General features: G+C 42.7%; 1 protein-coding gene across 7 annotated transcripts in view; it reads right to left on the reverse strand.

Moving 5' to 3' along the window:
• Positions 1-10,692: 10,692 nt before the first annotated feature.
• The window catches only part of LOC117540972 (protein shisa-6-like), a 61,015-nt gene continuing 50,473 nt past the window's right edge, over positions 10,693-21,234 (reverse strand). For 2 of the 7 annotated variants that reach the window (XM_034207967.1, XM_034207966.1), the window contains 5 exons: positions 19,824-19,886; positions 18,495-18,515; positions 16,211-16,363; positions 14,104-14,207; positions 10,693-12,808 (listed from right to left, as the gene is read on the reverse strand). In XM_034207967.1, the coding sequence (XP_034063858.1) occupies positions 11,951-12,808; positions 14,104-14,207; positions 16,211-16,363; positions 18,495-18,515; positions 19,824-19,886 (1,199 nt within the window). In that variant the 3' untranslated portion in view covers positions 10,693-11,950. The remainder of the gene's footprint in view (positions 12,809-14,103; positions 14,208-16,210; positions 16,364-18,494; positions 18,516-19,823; positions 19,887-21,234) is intronic. The other 5 variants (XM_034207972.1, XM_034207968.1, XM_034207973.1 and 2 more) reach the window with 3 other exon arrangements.

Raw genomic sequence — 21,234 nt, forward strand, 5'->3', positions numbered from 1 at the left:
GACAGCATAACTTCAAAGAGACTGCCTTAATCAACACATCAAATAATTAGACAACAAAAGCACTACACAGGGGGGCTTTTCACACCTACCTGTTATAACACACATCAAAGGACTAGACTACAAAGGGGTGTGAGGAGACAGGGGCCAGACAACATAACTTCAAAGAGACTGCCTTAATCAACACATCAAATAATTAAACAACAAAGGCACTACACAGGGGGGCTTTTCACACCTACCTGATAACACACATCAAAGGATCTCGAACAATGGGAGGCGGGACTTAGCTCATTTGCATAATTGGGGGCGTGTCCACCTGTCACTTTGTATGCATACTAATGTGATTGAAACAGTATCAGTATAACTACTGTCCTCTATTCAAACTACATAATATTCAGTGTCCATCGACATGAAAATAACAAAAGTTCATGCTGAACTCAAACCTGAGTCCCAACAGCAAAAGTCACTCCAGCCCTGCGCGTTATGAGTGCGCCACGGATCAACACGACGTATCGAACCACCACACTATAATATTTTAGATTAACCTTGTTAAAAAATTCCAGAAAAATGCAACCCGACCATCATTTATAATGTGAGCGAATGTATGTAAATGTAACATTTGTGATATTGGGCTATATAAATAAACATTGATTGATTGATTGATGTACACTTTAAGCCATATAATATACATATTATAATATAGTATTCTGACTGAGGTCTGTATCAAGCCTCATTAAGACCCACCGAGATCAGATATCCTAGTTTATCAGCCTGCGAGCCCACATTATGTTGTGATAACTGTTAGTTTTACAGTGGTATCGTGTTGATTCGTGGCGCACTCATAACACGCAGGGCTGGAGTGACTTTTGCTGTTGGGACTCGGGTTTGAGTCCAGCATGAACTTTTTTGTTATTTTCATGTCGATGGACACTGAATATTATGTAGTTTGAATAAAGGATTCCTAATATTGTTTGCCGACACCAACATTAATGACCCATCAGCATTTTAAAGTCTAATATCCCTGCACATGCAGAAATGACATTTCTGCTGCTATCTTTGCAAAACGAGTTAACAGTCACATGTTATCTGAATGAGTGCTGCAGAATGCCGTTTTTATAAGGGATAGCTACATGTGTGTATAGTCTTTCATATTAAACATGATCGCTGGTAGATAGCCACAGAAGTCGTAACACAGTTTAACCTGGGCGGATCCCATTTTCCCATGGGTGGATCCCAGTTGACCCTGAGCGAATCACAGTTTACCTGAGAGGATCACAGTTTAACACAGCTGAAAACTTCTCCACGCTGCTTTCAAACTCTGAGTAAACAACGTACGCTTCACTGGGAGGCTGTCTGAAGGTGTACACATGTCTCAGATGGACTTGGTATCACATTAGGAACGATATTCAGTGATAAATCGGGCAACAATAGCTGGTTTAAATGATTTATTGGAGTTTGCAATGTTTTGAACAGACATCCCCAGTCAACTCGTTTTTCTTTTTGTAGTCCTCGCTGTTCGCGTCCGGATATCGCCATCGTAACCACAACCTCACACAATGGTACTGAAAGTGCATCAAAGTGTTCCTATCCAGCCAAATATACCAAAAGATTAATGTAAACGACAGAAGAAGCGATCGAAATGTGTATTTCAGTCGAAGGCCACGCCTCCATATCTGTCAACCAGTTGATCGGGGAACCAGTTAATCCGGAACACCGGTCCCTCCTTGTATGCTCTCGTGCTGTGATGAAAGGGGGGCCCCGCCTCAGTCTTCTATGTCCGACATCGCGTCAAACAGAGGATTTAGACATTTTATATTCATTGCTTACATCCACACGCCTTTTCTCCTCCTTATCTCTTTCATAACTTTTCATTTAACACATTTTAACGGCTCCAATAGCCACTTTAATAATACTACTGGACGGTAGTCCCGGATGTCGACATGAAAGATTTTCAGAATAAAAGCTTGGTATTAAGATTGTGCGAGAACTTCCGGGTTTTTTCAGAATAAAATGGCTTTTAAACTGGCGGTATGTTTAAACTAGATTATGCCATAAAACATTGATTTTAATTTCTAACAAGTGTTAATCTGGCCCGGGTTTACGTTTGCGCTTTTAGCATAGGCTCAGGTTTGGGAAGGCTAAATAACTTTTTTTACCTGACGCTGCCCGCCTCCGGTGTCTATAGAAAAGAGATCAACTCAGTGAAAGCACCGCCTGCTGACCAATCAGAGCTCAGTGTGCGGAGTTTAAAGCTATCAAGTCATATTACAGGATAAAGGAAATACAGTTTAAACTGCCGTATGCAGAGAAGACGCCGACGTGTCGCACTTATCATTCATATCATCAATCAGATCATCGATCATATAATATCATAATATGTCATATATTTCTTTATCTGAGTCAGCTGAGCCGTATCTGGCCATGCAACACTTACATTGTGACATACTGTATGCAGAAGTAGGCTATTATTTTAAGCAACACATTATGTTGACGAAACACTCAACTCAATTGTAATTAAAGTCAGATCCACTCGTGTCTTAGATGGGGCAGTATCATAAAACTGTTGTACGCTTTCTAACACTCGGTAGTTTATTTATTTTTGAACCAGTTGTTCTGTATTCTCCTTGCAGGTGCAACTATGTGGCTTGTATCCTGGATTATATGTTTAAGTCATAGATGTTTAAAGTTCATATTTGTCTAATATTAGTTTACTTTTCATTAATGAAGAATGACGCTGCGCTGTCAGTACACTTGTCCCTGTTTGTGATTGGTCAAATTTAGATATCACGTGAACACGTTCTCAGCTGGAGAGAGAAACCCTGGCTTGATTTACAGAGTTGAAAACCAGCGTCGTATGACCGCTTAGCGAGATCTCGTTTGTTAGGGTTAGTTAAGATAACTCAAACATATCCAGGGTCTGTTGAACTGGCTTCGTAGTACAGGGTGGCTGCATAGCAGCGCTAATGTCAAAGACACAAACATTATCTTTTTATTTGACCAGGATGCGACAAAAATATTTGGGAAGGCTTAGCCTTCCCTAGCCTACAGCACCCGCTGCCCCTGGCTTTTAGATATTTATTTATTTTTGGATTGATTCCGCTGCTGGCAGGGAACTGCTGAGCGCAGTTCTCTGCCCCTCCTCCCTCCGAGGGAACTCCGCCACACGTCAATGAAATGCGCGCAGCGGAATCAATCACAGAGTGATCCCAGAGTGACACAGAGTGGAAGGAAAATATATCGCCCAGTCATGTCTTCATCAAAACTTTCAGGGAAATGAAAAGTCGATGATGACCACAGAAAATGTCAGGAGAAGTGGGAGACTGAATATTTGTTTATCGAGTACAGGGGAAACGCAACGTGCCTTATATGCAGAAAAGCGCCGTATACAAGGAGTATAACGTAAAACGTCACTACTCAACTAAACATGCAGAGTATGCAAAATACCTGGGAGACGAGAGAGAGAAAAGAGTCACAGAGCTAAAAAATGTCTATGGAAGCAACAAAATCTCTTCAAGAAAGGAAGCAATGAGGCTGATTTAGCAGTCGAAGCTAGCCAGATCCAGGGGCTTAAAGCACCGCCAGTTCCGTGCTTATTTGGAGGAAATTGAATCAGAATATGAGGATGTGCTACTTCACCGAGGTGCGTTGGCTCAGCAGGGGAAATGTCCTGAAGATGTTTTTTGAGTTGAGAACAGAACTGAAAGCCTTCATGCTGGAGAAGGGTGGGATGGCTGTTCCCGATCTGAGTGATCCCAAATGGCTCATGGACTTTTCTTGTTGACATCACGCAGGAGGTGAATGCACTGAATAAGAAGTTGCAGGGCCAGGGCCAGCTGGTCAGTGCAGCATATGACAATGTCAAATCATTATCTACGAAACTGGTGTTATGGAAAGCCCAGCTCCCTCAGAAAAACCTCTGCCATTTCCCAGCATGCAAGGCTCTCATGGACAGGGGAACAGCATTCAGTGGTGAGAAGTATGTTGATGCCATTGTGAAGCTACAGGAGGAATTTGATCAGCGGTTTGCAGACTTCAAGACACACAGAGCCACTTTCCAAATGTTTGCAAACCCCTTCTCCTTTGATGTGGAAAATGCCCCTGGTGTGCTTCAAATGGAGCTCATTGACCTGCAGTGCAATTCTGAGCTCAAAGCCAAGTTCAGGGAAGTGAATGGGAAAGCAGACAAGCTTGGACAGTTCATGAGAGAATTGCCCCCCTCCTTCCCTGAGCTTTCCAGGATGTTCAAGCGGACCATGTGCCTTTTTGGGAGCACATATATGTGTGAACAGCTCCTCTCCACCATGAACTTCAATAAGTCAAAGTACAGGTCCAGACTTACTGATGAACATCTTCAAGCCATACTAACGGAGCGTCCACACTACAGCTTCAAAAAAAGCTTGGAGCTGGGCGTGTCTGAAGCTTGGGGATGTTATTCAAGCAACGCGACCAACAACCAATCACATGAATCTCCCGCCCCCGACATACAAAGCAAAAACCCCCGGGGATTTTATGGGAGCAATATATATATATAAACTCCCCAAACAGGCGAAAACCTACCAGTTTCACCCACTGTCTCTGCCACCTCCCTCCATGCCTGGTTCCTTCGGTTTGTATCCCGGTAGGTGAAGAGGGTCTGGTCATACAAAACCGGGTGATTTGCTACGGCTATAATTAGTTTCTCCTCCATCTTTTTTTTAAATATAGAAATGAACGGCGGGATATCTCTCCCAGCTTAGACGCGGTTTGATTGGCTACGGCTTGAGCTGTCAGATTTTCCAAAACGGGATTTGATTGGCTGGCGCTGGCTACTCCGGCGTCTCCGGCGTCAGAAGTTGAACATTGTTAAACTTCTGACGCCGGAGACGCCGGAGACGGACCGCTATGCTACCCACAATTCAGTTCGGCGAAAAAAAGCGGCAACGTGACGTCACCCCATTCAAAGTGAATGGGCAGATTGAAGCTGTCGACGCTGTCGACGCTGTAGTGTGGACGGGCCGTAAGGCTTTCAACAGCTTCCTCCCTCTTTTCATTTCATTTCATTTCAAACCTTTATTTAACGAGATTGGTCCCATTGAGATCATAGATCTCTTTTTCAAGGGAGACCTGCAGCATATAGGTTCCACATGAAACATAAAACAATAAAGGACATCATACATTATATTTACAGGATACATTTACATAGTTATAGACATTTACAAGTGCCCACAGTATCAACGAGCATTTCATTTAGCCTAGCTTTAAAAACATGCAGAGGAATGAGATTGCTCAGTTTAAATTCTTGCTGAAGACTGTTCCAAACAAGTGGAGCTGCGCCAGTGGCGGCGCTGGGGGGTGGCTACTTGGGCTCAAGCCCCGGATGTTTTCTGAAAAGCCCCAGATGTTTCACTTAAAAAAAATAGAATTCTGATCAAATATATATGATAAATATTACAGTATATACATAGAGACAGACCATGATTATTGCACAGTGGGATATGGGGGGTTATTTTTGTGTGTTTAATGTCCTAATGGCCCATGGGAAGAAACTGTTTGTGAGTCTGGAGGTGCGGGCTTTCAGTGAACGGTATCGCCGGCCCGAGCTCGGGCAGCTGGTCGAACAGGACCAGTTCCATCCTGAAGGACTCATCCCACCCAGCCCGTCGGCTGGGTGGGATGAGTCCTTCAGGATGGAACTGGTCCTCCTGAGGCAGCGAGAGCTGGTGATGTCTTCCAGGGAGGGCAGAGGGCAGCCAATAAATAATAATGCATCTATCACAAAGGGCCATGAAAATATGACTTCTAAAAAAACGTAGCTTGCCCCATCTAAGGGGTACGTTGATCCGAGGCGGTTTAAACCTGAGTTGTGTGGTACAGATGTAGCACCTAATTTTGGACGCCCCTACCCATGTGGGCCCGTGATCGGCACGGGGTAGGCCCTTGCTCAAAGGAAAACTGCCCGCATGACTTGATATGCCCCCTTGATAAATAAATTGTATTATAATGAAACCAGCTGCAATGGATCATGGATCCACCAGGGGGAGCAGTGATTAAAAAGCTGCCACACTGGAACTCATATGAAATAAACAGCTCATAGATCTACAGGAATCTGATATAGCGGATATCCATATGTCACGGATATGTTCTCCAGCAGTGGTCTGAAAGGGCCTCTGGAAATATCAAACATTTAATTAAAGTTTTAAAACAGTGACAGGGTCCAAACTCAGAGGTGGAAGAAGTATTCAGATTATTTACCTAGGTAAAAATACATATTAGAAGTAAATGTCCTGCATTCAAAATTGTCTATTGCCCAAGTAAAAAGTATTATCATCTGAAAGTAAAATGAATCATTATGTTATTAGTATTAAATACATATAAGTATTTTTACAACTTGTATTTAGAAATACTCTGTTGTAATTATTGATGCATAAATGTGTTCATCCATTCAATGTGGCATCTGCTATAATGGGGTTAATGTATGATATTACTTAATAATACAATACATTATATAATATATGATAATATAATTTTATTCATTTCTTATTACATAGTTTCTCATTATTATTATTTTTATCGCTGATCTTATTTTTAAGATTGTATTCATCTGTGTGAATCTGTGCTGTCCTGTTTTTCACTCTCACCCTGTTGCTCTTTGAACTACTGAATTTCCCCACGGGATTAATAAAGGTCCATCTTATCTTATCTTAATGTATAAGTTGATTTACTTCAATCTACTGTACTGTGTAAAACACCCCAACAATATTACAAGAAATATACTGCATAAAGCAAACTATATACTTTATTTGATCTAAAATATTGATGTTTTTTCATTATAGTAGCCTGTGAAAACCATAACAAATAAGTGATAACATGCTACAGTCTTCAGCAAACACAACTGCAGAGCTGCAAACATTGCAAACAGACCCAGTTGTCTTTGTGTCTTTGTGAATGAAGCGCCATCTCATGGTTAAAACATTTTGATCTGGTCTGAAGCTCCTTCTCTCTCCGGTGTGAAGACCCTCTTTCCTCTGCTGTTCCTCTGTTCCTCCTGTTTTCACTTCCTGTCCTCCTTCCTGTTTATGTCTCTATGCAGCCTGTCAATGTTTCTGTATTTTGCCACTGCTCTGATGGATTCTCCAGCCTCTCCATCAGTGGCTCTCTCTCCACCTCCCTCACTCTCTCTTTCTTGGTGTGATGCTTTTCTACAATGTTTAAAACATAAAAAAACAAATCAGTTGTGTCCAACTACATTGAAATAACATTTTATACTACAGAGACTTAACTTACCTTCAGTGCCTCATGGGGGGTTAGGTTGAACCACTGGCTCAGTTTACCCCGAAGCATGTGGCTCACGTTGAACCACAGCCACTTTTTGGAAAGAAACTGTCTAGTTTAGTCCTTCATGCTCATCTTTAGCTAAATGATTCACAGGGTTTTACATCTTGCTAAATAGGTGCATTTGCTTTGACAGAACAGTAATCATACCCATACTTGCCAACCCTCACGATTGTCGCGGGAGACTCCTGATTTCATTGCCCTCTCCCGGTTTCCTCCCGGGGTCATATTTCTCCCGATTTCTGACAAAATCAGATTTACTCAGGACTGTTTCCACTCTGACTTTAATACAGCTACACCATTGTTTGGTTTCCATGGTAGCACGTCTCTTTAGTAGCACGCGCAACTGAAAGTCTGACACTTCCTTTCCAGCCCACACATATGCTCCATGGTGCTACAGGCCGCAAGGCAGTGCACTAACATCTGCAATAAGCATGTTAATGTTAATCTAATACAGCTCCGTGGTGGTTTTGAAATGCTCCCGATTTCTGAGGTCTCAAGGTTGGCAAGTATGATTATACCTGACATGTTGAACATTTACTTTGACAAGCAGAACATGGTTTATTGTGAAAAAAAAAAACATTTACCATGTGCTCCATCACAGCCAAATATAAATGATGGGTGCTTCCTGAATCGATGGTCACATGACATCAAATGTGGACAGTCTCTAAATAAAAGGGGTGGGTCAATTTACCCACTGACTCATCTTACCCCAGTCTCCCCTACCGGGCATCTGATGTATGTAGAGTTCTGATGGTTATACTGCAGCAGCAGCTCTCTTATTTAGCAGATCAAATGAAGCTAACAGTGGCTAGCTGTGCCTAAACGGCCCTGGCGAAGCACCGCTCAGAAGCTGCAGGTTTATCATTCTTACTGCCTTCAGATGTTGCAGGGATTCAGGGAGCTTATACTATAAAGCAGCTGCAGGCAGTGTGCCGATTCTGACTAAATAATTGTGTGTATCAGTGGTATCCTTACAAAAACTGGTCGGAGTCCAGGGCCATTTTTCATTCCGAGTCCGTCCTTTTATGCCAACGCTTTTTTGTAATTGCTTTCATTTTCCTGTTTTTGCTTTTCAATTACGTTATGAAACATTTTGTCTAAAGTTCCAGCCAAGATTTGTAAACTTTTGAAATTAATTTAACAATTTTACACAAAATCAACAAACTTATGTGAACATTTAAGCTGACGGTTGAGGTGGATCAAGAGCATGCATGAATGGTGAAATAACTTCAATAAAAGGCTGCTACATTTGTTGAGAAAATGATTTCAATGATTAACTTCCATCAGAGACAACAAATTGACAATCAATGGTAAATGGTTGTGCAGTTATGGCGCATTTCCACTGCAGCGCGTAGCACGGTTTAAGCGTGCCGTGCCAAACCCGGCCCGTTTTTTGTTGCGTTTCCACTAGGGGTAGTTCCGGCTAACGGGTACCTTTTCATGCTCCGACCGTCCACACTCACAACAACGGCCTACAGACATAAATAAACCAGCGACTGTATTCTCCATGACACAGGCAGTCTGTGGTTTGTACTTGTTTAACTTTTGTCTAGTTTCTGAACAGATATGAGGAGCTGTGAGCTCTGAGTGCTAACAGCTAACAGCTGATGTTTGGTTTTGTGGTTCGCATTGAAGATGACGTCACGGCTCCGCCTACACGGCGTTACTATAGTTACTGCCCCAGCTATTAAACTGTAATGGAAACACAGCATAAAGTGAGCCTGGCCTACCAAGGCCTAACTATATCGTACTTAGCCGTGCGAGGCCCTGCAGTGGAAATGCACCATTAGATTATCCCCTTCACATTAAAATGAAGTTGAACCAATGGTAGAAAGAACATAGCATATGCTTCGGGAGGAGGTTGTGATAGTAGAAGTAGCAGCAGAAGAAAACCAACCTGTCCACAATGCACACCTCAATTAGACAAATTGGACCTTCCCAGTCAGCTGTAGCACAGGAGCTGCTGAGGCATGAATAAAGCAGCTGGTTCCAATCAGGGGATTGAAGAAAGACTTCAGTGCTTAGCTTAATGTAACCCTTTACTTCAGGCATTATAGTTGTTACAAATTGGTCATATAGAAACAATGTTTTAAACCTATTTTTCAATCAAGTATTGACCGGTATATAAATCTTTGTTTCCTAGCATCTTGAGTCCGAATTTTCATTGGTTTCTACGGTGGCCCTGAAGTGCAAGACACCACAGCATTTCAGAAAACACTACAGCATTTCAGAAAACACTACAGCATTTCAGAAAACACCACAGCATTTCAGAAAACACTACAGCATTCCAGAAAACACTACAGCATTTCAGAAAACACTACAGCATTTCAGAAAACACTACAGCATTTCAGAAAACACTACAGCATTCCAGAAAACACTACAGCATTTCAGAAAACACTACAGCATTCCAGAAAACACTACAGCATTTCAGAAAACACCACAGCATTTCAGAAAACACTACAGCATTTCAGAAAACACTACAGCATTTCAGAAAACACCACAGCATTTCAGAAAACACTACAGCATTTCAGAAAACACCACAGCATTTCAGAAAACACTACAGCATTCCAGAAAACACTACAGCATTCCAGAAAACACTACAGCATTTCAGAAAACACCACAGCATTTCAGAAAACACTACAGCATTCCAGAAAACACTACAGCATTCCAGAAAACACTACAGCATTTCAGAAAACACCACAGCATTTCAGAAAACACCACAGCATTTCAGAAAACACTACAGCATTTCAGAAAACACTACAGCATTTCAGAAAACACTACAGCATTTCACATTGGACGGAAAGGGTATTCCTTTAGGGAGAACACTTCTTGTTTATGATTGGACAGAGCCAGCCAGAGAAGCACTGCTGTGATTGGTTGTTTTTGCTGCCAGTCAAGAAATGTCTAGCCGCTAGACCGTCTCATTTCGTAGGCCAGCCTACCCGGTCTGCGTGGGCTGGGTTCTCCGTGGACCACGTAGGCTGCATACTCCGAAGGGTGCAGCCCCTGAATTGAGACACGGGCCGTTTCTCGATCGCTAGTACACATGCTGCAGAGCAACTATTTCAAGTATACTACGTCATAGAGTGGCGCAGAATGCTGGTCATTTAAGATGCATTTAAACAGTCCTTCGGCACCACTCGATACTTGAAATAGTTGCTCTGCAGCAGTTTTACTCGCGATTGAGAAGCGCCCACGGCAACAGACACACAGCTGGTTGCTCACATGACTGCAAACACACCATTAGGTTGTTTACTTCCGTCACTCCCTCCAGCAGTAATTCCGTTTAATTTAACTTTATCCAGGAACGCTTGTTATATCTAACACGTTTTTGGTTCCTACACCGCAAGCCACCTACACACATTTTAAAACTCACATTGATGTGGTGTATCATGTTTTTTATAAAGCAAACACAAGACACAGACATTTCTCAGGGAACAATGTTGAATGTTTAGAAAAATATGGATTGTTTATTTGACCCTTCTGTAATAATCCATTTCCATATTGTTTAACTCCTTTGATGTCAATGGAACACAGTCTATATCCACATGAGCAGTGGTAGATCTGTTATTAACAACACATTCATTCATTTCTCATCTTAATAACGGTTTTTACAAAGACACACACAGTATAGCAGTAATTTATCCTTGGTTAAGTGGGTTTTCTATTCTGATCTCACGAAACAGTGATGATTTATAGTTATTCTTCTAGAATCTATTGAAAACAGACAGTGTAATACAAAGTTTATCCAGTACAGACTTGTCCATAATACTGCTCATAGAATAGCTTATTTACAATTGTCTACTGGAAGCAAAAAAACCTGCCATTGCTTTAAGAACAAAAAAAGCTAGCCATCACTATTTTAAATAAAAAAAACAAAATCTAAAAAAGAAGATCATTTTTATTATTGATTGTGCTTTGTAACCCACAAAACCACTTCGTTTTTAGAAATGGAACTCTGAGAGGCACCAAATAGAAGTGCTTACAACATCCATTTTAATTTCTCTCATTAAGTTTCACTAGAGCTATGAGTAGGACAGGGTGTACAAATGTCTTGTTATGTTCATTTATTTGTATATTTATAAAGTTATTACAGGCTTAACCTAGTTCATCGTCTGTGATGGTGTTGTGTTGCACAACAGAAGTCACGGAGAAGTCGGTCTATCTGTTTAACCATGCAAAGCCCTTTAACATTTTCCAGAAAAGGTCACAGAATAGATCTGTTGGGCGAAGGGGCAGGATAAAGGCTTGAACAGACCCGATGAGTGTGTTCTCGCTAAACCATACACAGAATGAGGCCATAGCCTGAAGATGAATAGGGTAACCAAGACAGTGGAAAAATGGGCAAGTTAGCTGGCTAAATTCACCCTCCCCAACTACCACCCTCTTTGACTTCAGATCTAACTGGGCCTGTGTATGCAGTGTACAGTGTCGCAAATTTTTCCGGTCTCTTGCGTTAAGCTAGTGGATGTTCTAGAATCTTTGACATTGCAGAAACATAGTCAAAGAGAGTGAAATCACCACCATCCTACCCTGCATCCAACTCTGAAGGAAGGCCAATGTACCCATGTACCTCTGTCCCCCCCACAATCTGTCACTAAACAATGCTGCCTCCAGCTGTTCAGCTGGCTGACTGCGGTCACACTGTCACCTCAGTCTTGCTGCCTGTACGGTAGTGGTGTGGCTGTGGTTGCTGCTGGTGGTGTGGTGGGATATAGTGGAGCTGCTCCATAGTGTGAGTCCGTCTGGAGGCAAACACCTGTCTCTTGGTTGCTGTCTGGTTCATGGCTAAAGTGTTGGAATGCCCAGTGCCTCCGGCCCCGGCCCCGGCCCCGGCCCCGGCCCCGACACCGACCCCGCCGCCATTGTTTGAGGCACTGGGATGGGAGTGCATTTTGGTCATCTTGTAGTGATCCATAAGTGGTGTGGTTGGAACGAACACGTCTGTGTGTGAGATGGCGCGCGACATTGACTTGTCGCTTCCACGAAACCCGCCAGAAACACTGCTTACCATGCCACGCTTCAAAGACCTCATCAGCCTTTCCGGTGAGAGCAGAGGATCCTGGGATAACAGGCGGTCTTGTGAGTATAGGCGATCTTGTGAATAGAGGCGTTCTTGAGAGTAGTGGCGGTCCTTGGAGTAGATGTGGTCCTGTGACAGGAGTCGGTCCTTGGTGTACGTGCGATCATTAGAGTACAGACGGTCTTGGGAGGTGTGGCGGTCCTGCGGGAGGAGACGCTCCTGGGATCGAAGACGTTCCGCGGACAGGAGCTGTTCGTCTGAGAGGATGCGGCCTCCATATGGGGACATACCATTCGAAGATATGTTGTATTCCTGCTCTTGGGCTCTCTGAGGGGACAGCACGCGGTCCTGGGACATGGCCCTCTGGACACGACGGGGCCTCTGCCTTTGCTGAGACTGTGGCTGTGAAGACTGCGACTGGGGAGGGGCCTGGGAGGACTGCAGGGGCTGGCTCTGGAGCTGCTGGTCCCTGTGCTGTGAAACAAAGGATGAATGACGTTGGTTTATTCATAAGCTAAGGGGGAAAAGGCTCTGCCAGCTACCACTACAGGAAGAAGAGACAGATCGGCTTCAGCTACAAACTATTTAAAAACCGGAGACTCATTAGAGGCTTCTCAATTCTTACATTTCCCCTCCTCGACACCTCGACTCCTCGGTCCTCCGGTAGTGACCCGGAAATGGATTTCAGCGCGCCATTTTGAAGGACATCTCATTTCTCTAAATGCACTTCGAGGACCGAGGATCGAGCGTCGAGGAGGCTCTCTGGAGGAGCTCCAACCGAGGATACACTGATGCATCCTCCACGGCTCCTCCACGGATGCATTTCCGGGAACGGTGGAGGCGTGATGCACGGCTGGACTTATCTCAGCCAATCACAGCTCTGCATGCATCCCCTGGATATTATTTTATTAACTGCTTTCATCGCGATGTGATGTTTACAGTGAGAACAGCTGTGAGGTCTGTGCAGAAAGCAGAGCAGTGCTCTCATACTTTAAATTGTATATATTTATATAAATATATGTGTGTGTGTGTGTGTGTGTGTGTGTGTGTGTGTGTGTGTGTGTGTGTGTGTGTGTGTGTGTGTGTGTGTGTGTGTGTGTGTGTGTGTGTGTGTGTGTGTGTGTGTGTGTGTGTGTGGTGTATGTCCGCATCTGTAGCCTGTTATTGTCTCATTACCGCACTGTGAATGAATCAAAGTAAATATATAAGTTGTCATGAACACATCTGTCCATCAGACAGAGGGCTGCTGCCTCCTGTCATCATTAATGGACGTATCTTTAAAATGACCGCTCAGAGGAGAGGAGTTCTCATTTCTCTAACCGCCTGCTGCTTCCCCTCCTCTCTCCTCGGTTCCCCTCCTCAGTCCTCCGCTCGCATCTCCTGTGGGCGGGACTAAGTATCGAGGATAGGAGTCGAGGAGGGGACATTTAAGAATTGAGAAGCCTCTATAGTAGCATAAAAAGTAAAGAACATGACCTTGTCTCAGAATCAGAAACAGGTTTATTACCAGGTACGTTTACACTTACGAGGAATTTTACTAAGTGTCGCGGTGCATACATAAAAGTAAGACAACAATTAAAACACAGATAGAGAACTAGAACAAATATTAAAAATAATAACAAATATAAATATAACAGTATTGACATTGCAATGGAACGGAATAAAAAGGAATAAAATATGGAATACAAATAGAAATCTGCAGTAATAAGAAAAGAAAACAGATATTGTAATTGGATGTCTGCACACTTAAACCAAGCACTTGTACCCACCTGCTCATGGGTCAGTTTGAGAACATGCAAGGGTAGAGTGCCTCTTGCTGCCAGGTCAGGCAGGTGGCGCTTACGAGTGTAGTAGTCATCGACTTCTTTATCTGCTGCAGGAGAGATGGAAAAAACACAAGCAAGAAGTGAAGAGGAGATTCAGGGAGTGAAAGCAAGAAAACACAAGGCGAGGTGTAGAATGCAAGGGGAGACATCGGATACAGTGGGATTGGAGAACATTGCGAACAATTCAGAGAATGGTGTTGGCGGACCCATCTGTATTCCACCTTTCTAAGCTTATGGAGGGGAATAGATAACAGAGGAATCACTGCATGCAAGGCACATGACATCACACATCCAGGATTCCTCTGGGAATCTACAGGCAGCCCTGTCTGTGGGGGCAAAATGTCAAAGGTCATGTGAAAGTCTATGAACAAACATTGTCATATCATACAGATGTGGAGGGAAGCACGCAGGCACCTCATATACACATGCTTGGAAGGTTATTGTATTATTGAACAATAATTTCATATTGAGAATTGTGTCCCCGAGTGTGTCCTTATTCTGTACAAACAACTGCAACATGCATTCAGTAGCAGATCACAAAGACAAGAATACATTTCCATAGATAGTAGAGTATCATCGCATGCATGCCACACAACCAGAAACACATGCACAAAGACTTTGGTACAGATCAACTAACATAGTGATGCACACAAACTCTGTCAGACATCTTGTTAATGTGACGAAATGCTGCATGAATTCAAAATGGAACACGAATAAGTCCATTGTCATGATGACACACATCCTTTATTCTTTCTGGTCATAGCCATGAATGTTTAACCACCATACTAACTCAGGGGTGTCATTTTTATAGCGAGCATGAATGATGGAGAGCAGACCTCTCCACCTTGCAGATGACCCTGTGTCTGTCTTTTATAATATTGGCTGCAGCAGTTTTCACATCAGCTGTCAAGATTACATTCAGCCAGACTCTCCTTCAGCATCCAGCCACGGGTGCTAGCTGCAAATTCATTTGTTACGAGATAAGGGCAGGAGGGCCTTGCAGCTCATCAACCATATTATCAAGGAGTGAATGAATAACGTGTCATGTACTGCATACTGTCCTGCACTGGAATGGGCTAAATGCTTCAGTTTGATACCAATTGGCATAAGAATAAGCAGTGGCATTCTTCTCTTTGATGTCCCAACAATGAAACAGTGCTCTATCTTCCCTCTAGCACAATCCAACATGATCTATCAGAGCACAGACACTAGTTGAGCACCAAAAAGAACCCGCAGAGCCTTTTGGCTATTTTCTGCAACAAATCATTTGCTTTGGAATCAGAAAGAAATCTGGGAAGAATGAAGGACTGCCTAACGATATGTTTTCATTTGAACACTGCTACTATCTTTGACATTAGAAATGATTTGCTTTTCTTTTACAGCCTTAATGATTACACTAGTTCTTCATGCAGAGGACGGTAATGGTTTTTTGGTTTTTCCTCCCAATACAACTGAATCCTGCCAACATGGTTTGCTTTTAGTCTGAAAAGGTGCCTGGCAGTTAAGAGTGGGAGCCAGTGTGGAGAGAGCCCTGACGGGATGAGTTGTAGATCGTCATCCTTCCCTTTGACTGCATGCCAGCAGTAAAGTTCAGCAGTCAAGATAACATTACACAAGGCTTAAGGAATATTTGCGTTCCAGTCGAGGAATATCATGAGAAATCAATACTGAGACGGGTGGGGCAAAAGAAGCAGTTTAATTTACTTACTTGTTTCAAAATAAATAGTGGCCTTTAAGTGGAAATAGGGAAAGCATGGAATATCAATGAGTCATAGTTTAATGAGATGACTACGCTGATTTAATGAAGGATCAGATCTGATTCTGATTCAGCCTCTCCATCCACTGAAATGATCAGGGAATAGCAAAAATATATGGGGTCTTTCCCGACTGTAGGACATCCTTCTCAGAGTGAGCAAATCCTTTTCACAACTGAAACAACTCCGAGCTACGCAGTAAGTCCCGGTCAGGAAACTAAATGCAGTGTTAGCGTCATGCAGGGCCTCAGGGCAGGGAACCTACTCTTGCATTAGTGCAGTGAACTTGGACCTACTGAGTTTCTTCAGGGATGAGAACCGGCTGAGGTCGGCTTTGACGCCCGGCTCATAGGAGGGCGGCAGGTGAGACAGGCTCTGGAAGGAGCGTGAGAAAGACAGGTCGTAGGGCTCCGTCTGCGAGGTCAGGATGCCACTTATCCGATTGTTTTCTGGAGACACATACATACATACATACATACATACATACATACATACATACATACATACATACATACATACATACATACATACATACATACATACATACATACATACATACATACATACATACATACATACATACATGTACAGAGACAGAAGAGGGAAGAGAAAGAGATGGAAGGCTGGCTCCTCCTACCCTAGCTAGAAAATCTAGCTGGGAGGTGAGCTAGAGCCGGGCAGGCTGGCGCTTTAGAGACACAAACACTTGAAGGCAGAGCTGAATTCAATACAATTCAAAGAAAAAGTCTTTGTCCTCTTGAATTTTAGCACCACTTACTTAAGAAAAGAGCAGATCTGCCTGTGCTTTATTTCAGCACGGTATTGGAGAGTGCCAGCCTGTGAGAAATGTTTGCATATCTAAAACTCCAACTTGCTGGCGGCCGATTGGGGGGTATAGGCAGTCACATAAGGCACTCAGGGGGTGTTTGCTGTCTGACTTGAATGGTGATGTAGTGGTCAGTGGGTTCACAGGAGGAAATAATTGTCCAGAATAAAAAGAAAAGAACACATCAAATGACAGAAGTGTGCTGGAGAGGGCCCCTGCTCCTGACAGTGTTTGGATGTGATCCCGGGCAGGGAGTATTGGTGGGCTTTAGTGGAGGTGAAGTGATATGATGGCAGGAATATGCACAGAAAAGGGGGGCTGGGTTGGGGGGTAAGGGGTGGTGGTGTGGTGGTTACTCGACCAAAGCTCTCTGGTACTTTCCCCTTCTCTTTACCACCCTCATACATGTACGCAAACATCTGAGTCAGTCCTATTCACCTCCATCCTCCTTCAATCTTATCAGCCCCACCATGCTGCCACCCACTTCCCTTCACTCCTTCATTCTTTCACTCCTGCTTTATCTGCTTTCCCCAGCGTGCTGCGAGTCTGTCACACAGTGCAGAGCAGCGTCCACAGCAGCCTCCAATGGACAGATACAAATAAGGCCTTAGTAACTGCTGCAGAATGGAGTGAAGGAAATGAAAGAGGAGAAGAGATGGAGATAAAGATAATCTTAAAGGGAAAGAAGGAAAAATGGTGTGGGATGAAGCAAGGAGGTAAGCCTGGGAGAGTGGGACAGCTGAAGATTGGAGGCGGTCCTGGGGGGAGGGTTGTGGGTATTACAATGGATGTGAAAAATCTGTTGCTTGACCGTCTGCCACCCTGCATAAGGGAAAATACCTCAGACTGTGGCATGCGGTTATATATCTCCATACCAACACATTCACTAGCTTATCACAATGGACAAACACACAGACCTGACTCAAGTCATCTCTGCAAACCGTACAGGTGTTTTTAAAGATTTCTGAAGATATTTTCTTTTTTGCCAACAAATACAATAAAAAGACCAGAATAAACAATTGATTAAGTATTGCCTCTCTAGCCAAAGTCTAGTACTGGGCAACGCGTGGCATTATATTGATCTATAAAGAGAAGAGGATACAGCGTTGAACGTTCCCATTTTAGTCCTTGCTAAAAGCTCTGATTGGTCGACTGCTACTTCATCCAGCGCTCACACTGTCAGTATCACATTAAGAGCGTATGTCTCTGGACAAACTAAAAGTGTGAGCGCAACACGACCTATACATTCCACAAGATTTGTATTCACCCACAGCTTAAAATAGGCCCCACCAAATGCACTTTAAAGTTAAGTAGGCCAAATAAAACAGCAGAATTGTTGAGCATCTTTTGTTAAATGATACTTAAAATGTGTACCCCTTTAGAAAGATGTATGTCTTCAGAAGTACAATGAGCTCGTGGCTGAGAAACACGAACGGGGAGAGAGAAAATAAAGAGAGACGAGCACATCATCTTTGGTCTTTTTGTGGGATTTGTTGGCAAAAAGAAAAATAGAGTTAAATAAAGAAATGTTCACATCAAATTACATAATTTTGCATTCATGTACTTTCATGGATTGAAAATGATTCAAAGAGCAAGACTGAATAACAAATGCTACTTAAATCTGGTCTGAAAACACAAATCAGGTGAAAGACAGAAAGGTACAAACATAGTGGTTTGTTTGTGATCAATATGTAAATAGATGTGTGCAAGAATGTAATGAATGAGTTGTTTCACTAAGTGTATCAAGAACTTACCATGTCTCAAAGATCGGTGAGCTACCAAACCCAAGTGAAAAACAAATATTTCAGAGACAGGTTGATGGTGCGAAAAACACAGCCTTCAAAGACCTACTCCATATTCAGCATGACTAGTACAACACGCACCAACGCACACACACAGGTTTTATCTAGATAATACACTGCATGCTGACATTGGGAGCCTGTGAGTGATCAAAGTCCCTGTGTGTTTGGGTTTGTGTGAAATGCACTACATGATCAATTATAAAGAGGAGGCCATGGTGGCTGCAGAATTGAAGCAAAGAAAGCAAGCTCCTAATTTGTTCACATATATGGATGAAACAAACAGAATATAAATCGAATGGCAAGTTCAGAGTGTTTTATAAATACAGAAGGCCGTGAATATCCAGCTTATGGGCTCCTTTCTTTCCTTTGATCCCTGCTGTCTTTCCTCTCTCCAGTAACCATCCTAATGAAACTGCTACTCTCCACATCTGCCAGCACGAGCTGAAGTTCATCAGCATTACGAGTGATTCACGGTGATGCTGCATATGGGGAGCCGGAGGTAGTGCTGATAACTTTCACACACTCAGGAAACTAGAGGACATGATGACCTCAAGAGACTGTTAACTTGGCACGCAGTCAATTGTTTTAGCTTTAAAAAACGGATGTAAAATCACTGTATCCCACCCAAAGAAAAAGGTGCATGATCATGGGATGTGACACTTATTTGATTACACTTAAAGGGGACCTATCATGCAAAATGCACTTTTTGATGTCTTTTATACATGAATATGTGTCCCCGGTGTGTCGGGGAACTCACAAAGTGTCAGAAAACACAACCCTCTCTCTTTTCCTCCGTACCCACATCTCTAAGAAAAAAAAAGAAAGTGGGTGCTAACAAGCAGATCCAGAATTTTCGCTCCTATCACGTCATTGGCGACATTCGGCCGACGTGACACGTCCCAACCTATCGTCTCCGGCACACGTGACACGTCCCAACCTATCGTCTCCGGCACACTTGACACGTCCCAACCTATCGTCTCCATTTAAAGCAGAATCAGCCTGTTTGGAACAGGGCTGCAATAGAGGGGTATGAGCAGCATGGCTACAATGGGTGATCTGTTTGGTATTTTAAGCAAAGAAATACTTCACAGACATGTTTTGTATAGGTATGACCCTACAATATATTTTTCAAATATAGCACAATAGGTCCACTTTAAATGAGATATTAACAGAATGGATTTGTGGTCTAGCAAATTGATAGTTATTGAGTTAATGCCCTGGCCCAGTCTTCATCTCAAACACTGAACTGAGCAGTTTTTAATATCTCCATCTTTGTCTTACCATTCTTAGGTGTGCGTGTAGGGCTACATAGAGCCACATGGTTATAGTTGTGCTGATGGGTACCTGCAATGACAAAAACAATTAAAGATCAGTGTCAAAGAGGAATGTGCTGTATCAGCTGACAGAGATTATTTCGTTTTTTTATTTTTTCATTATAAAACTTTAACAGTGGTGCAGGAATCAGTCCTAAAACCCAGAAATGAATCAGCATTTGAACACTTCCATTTCCCTTGTCTCAAAGTCAATGTATTTTTTTGATGGGTTTTTGGTTAAAAGCGTGAAATGCTGTGGTCTGCGGTTAACACAAGCCGAAGATATTTGATTGTTCTAGAAACGTATATAATACGCCAGTAAATACTCCCCTGGTGAATGTGAAGGCTTCTATGTGTCTTAAAAAGACGGTTGCAAAATGTCTTAATAAGACTACTAAACATCATCACGCACAACATTAGCCGCCTTTAGCTTATCGGTGGTAATGCTCAACATAGCAACCGCGATGTAGTTTGTTTATAGCCATACGTTAGCCTTTTCCTTACGATTGCATGTTTGTGTTGTTAATATGTGGATATTATACTACTGGACAAAACATGTAAGTATCATAAATGTTTGTTTGCCACAGATCTTATTTTTCTGCAATATTCCAAAATCATAAAGAAATGTTTTATCTGGGGAGCCCTTCTGATGCTAACCTCCTGGTCGGCCACAGAGTTTGCCTGTGTCTTCCCTATCATAACTAAGATCTTATCAAATACACTAGGGAATCATTAAGAGAATCTTGTGCCGGCCTGCTGAGCCCTGTCAATTCTTCATTACAAGCCAGTGCATTCATCTCTTTTCCATCTCTGTTCTTCTGATGCTCACTAAAACTATGCTGTGCGCTCTGTGAGAGAAGGTTAGCTTTAGGGATATGATGTGTCGAACAGAATGATGCCATGATACAGCCTTTTAAAAGGAATGGTTTGAATAGAGGCGACCGTAAAATGGTCTTAAACATTCTGTCTGTTTAAATATTTGAACTAATATTATATAATTGGATTAATGTTTATTGATGAAGCATTCACTGTATTTCATGCATAAAGCTTTGATAATTCAAAAGCTCTGTCAGAGGCCGAGACAAGCTCATGATGATAATTCAAAAATCTTTAACAACAATCTTTAAAATGTTAAACAAAGAATCATTTCTTTTATAAAAAATATACTACTACTACTATTAATAAGTCCATGATTAGATTATTTCAAGTAGACATGTGTTATATACAAGTTTTTCACAGTTGTGCATGCTGGCATTTCACTGGGGTGCTGTGACCTGGGGTGTGTGACGGTTCAGAGCTCAGCTGGGCACTGTGAAGGTGCTTCAGCTGAGAGATGGGACCTTACTGAGCCCATTGTACTGAGAGAGCTGATGAATGAC

Source organism: Gymnodraco acuticeps, unplaced genomic scaffold (genome assembly GCF_902827175.1).
Source record: "Gymnodraco acuticeps unplaced genomic scaffold, fGymAcu1.1, whole genome shotgun sequence".
In the NCBI taxonomy this organism is placed as follows: domain Eukaryota; kingdom Metazoa; phylum Chordata; class Actinopteri; order Perciformes; family Bathydraconidae; genus Gymnodraco; species Gymnodraco acuticeps.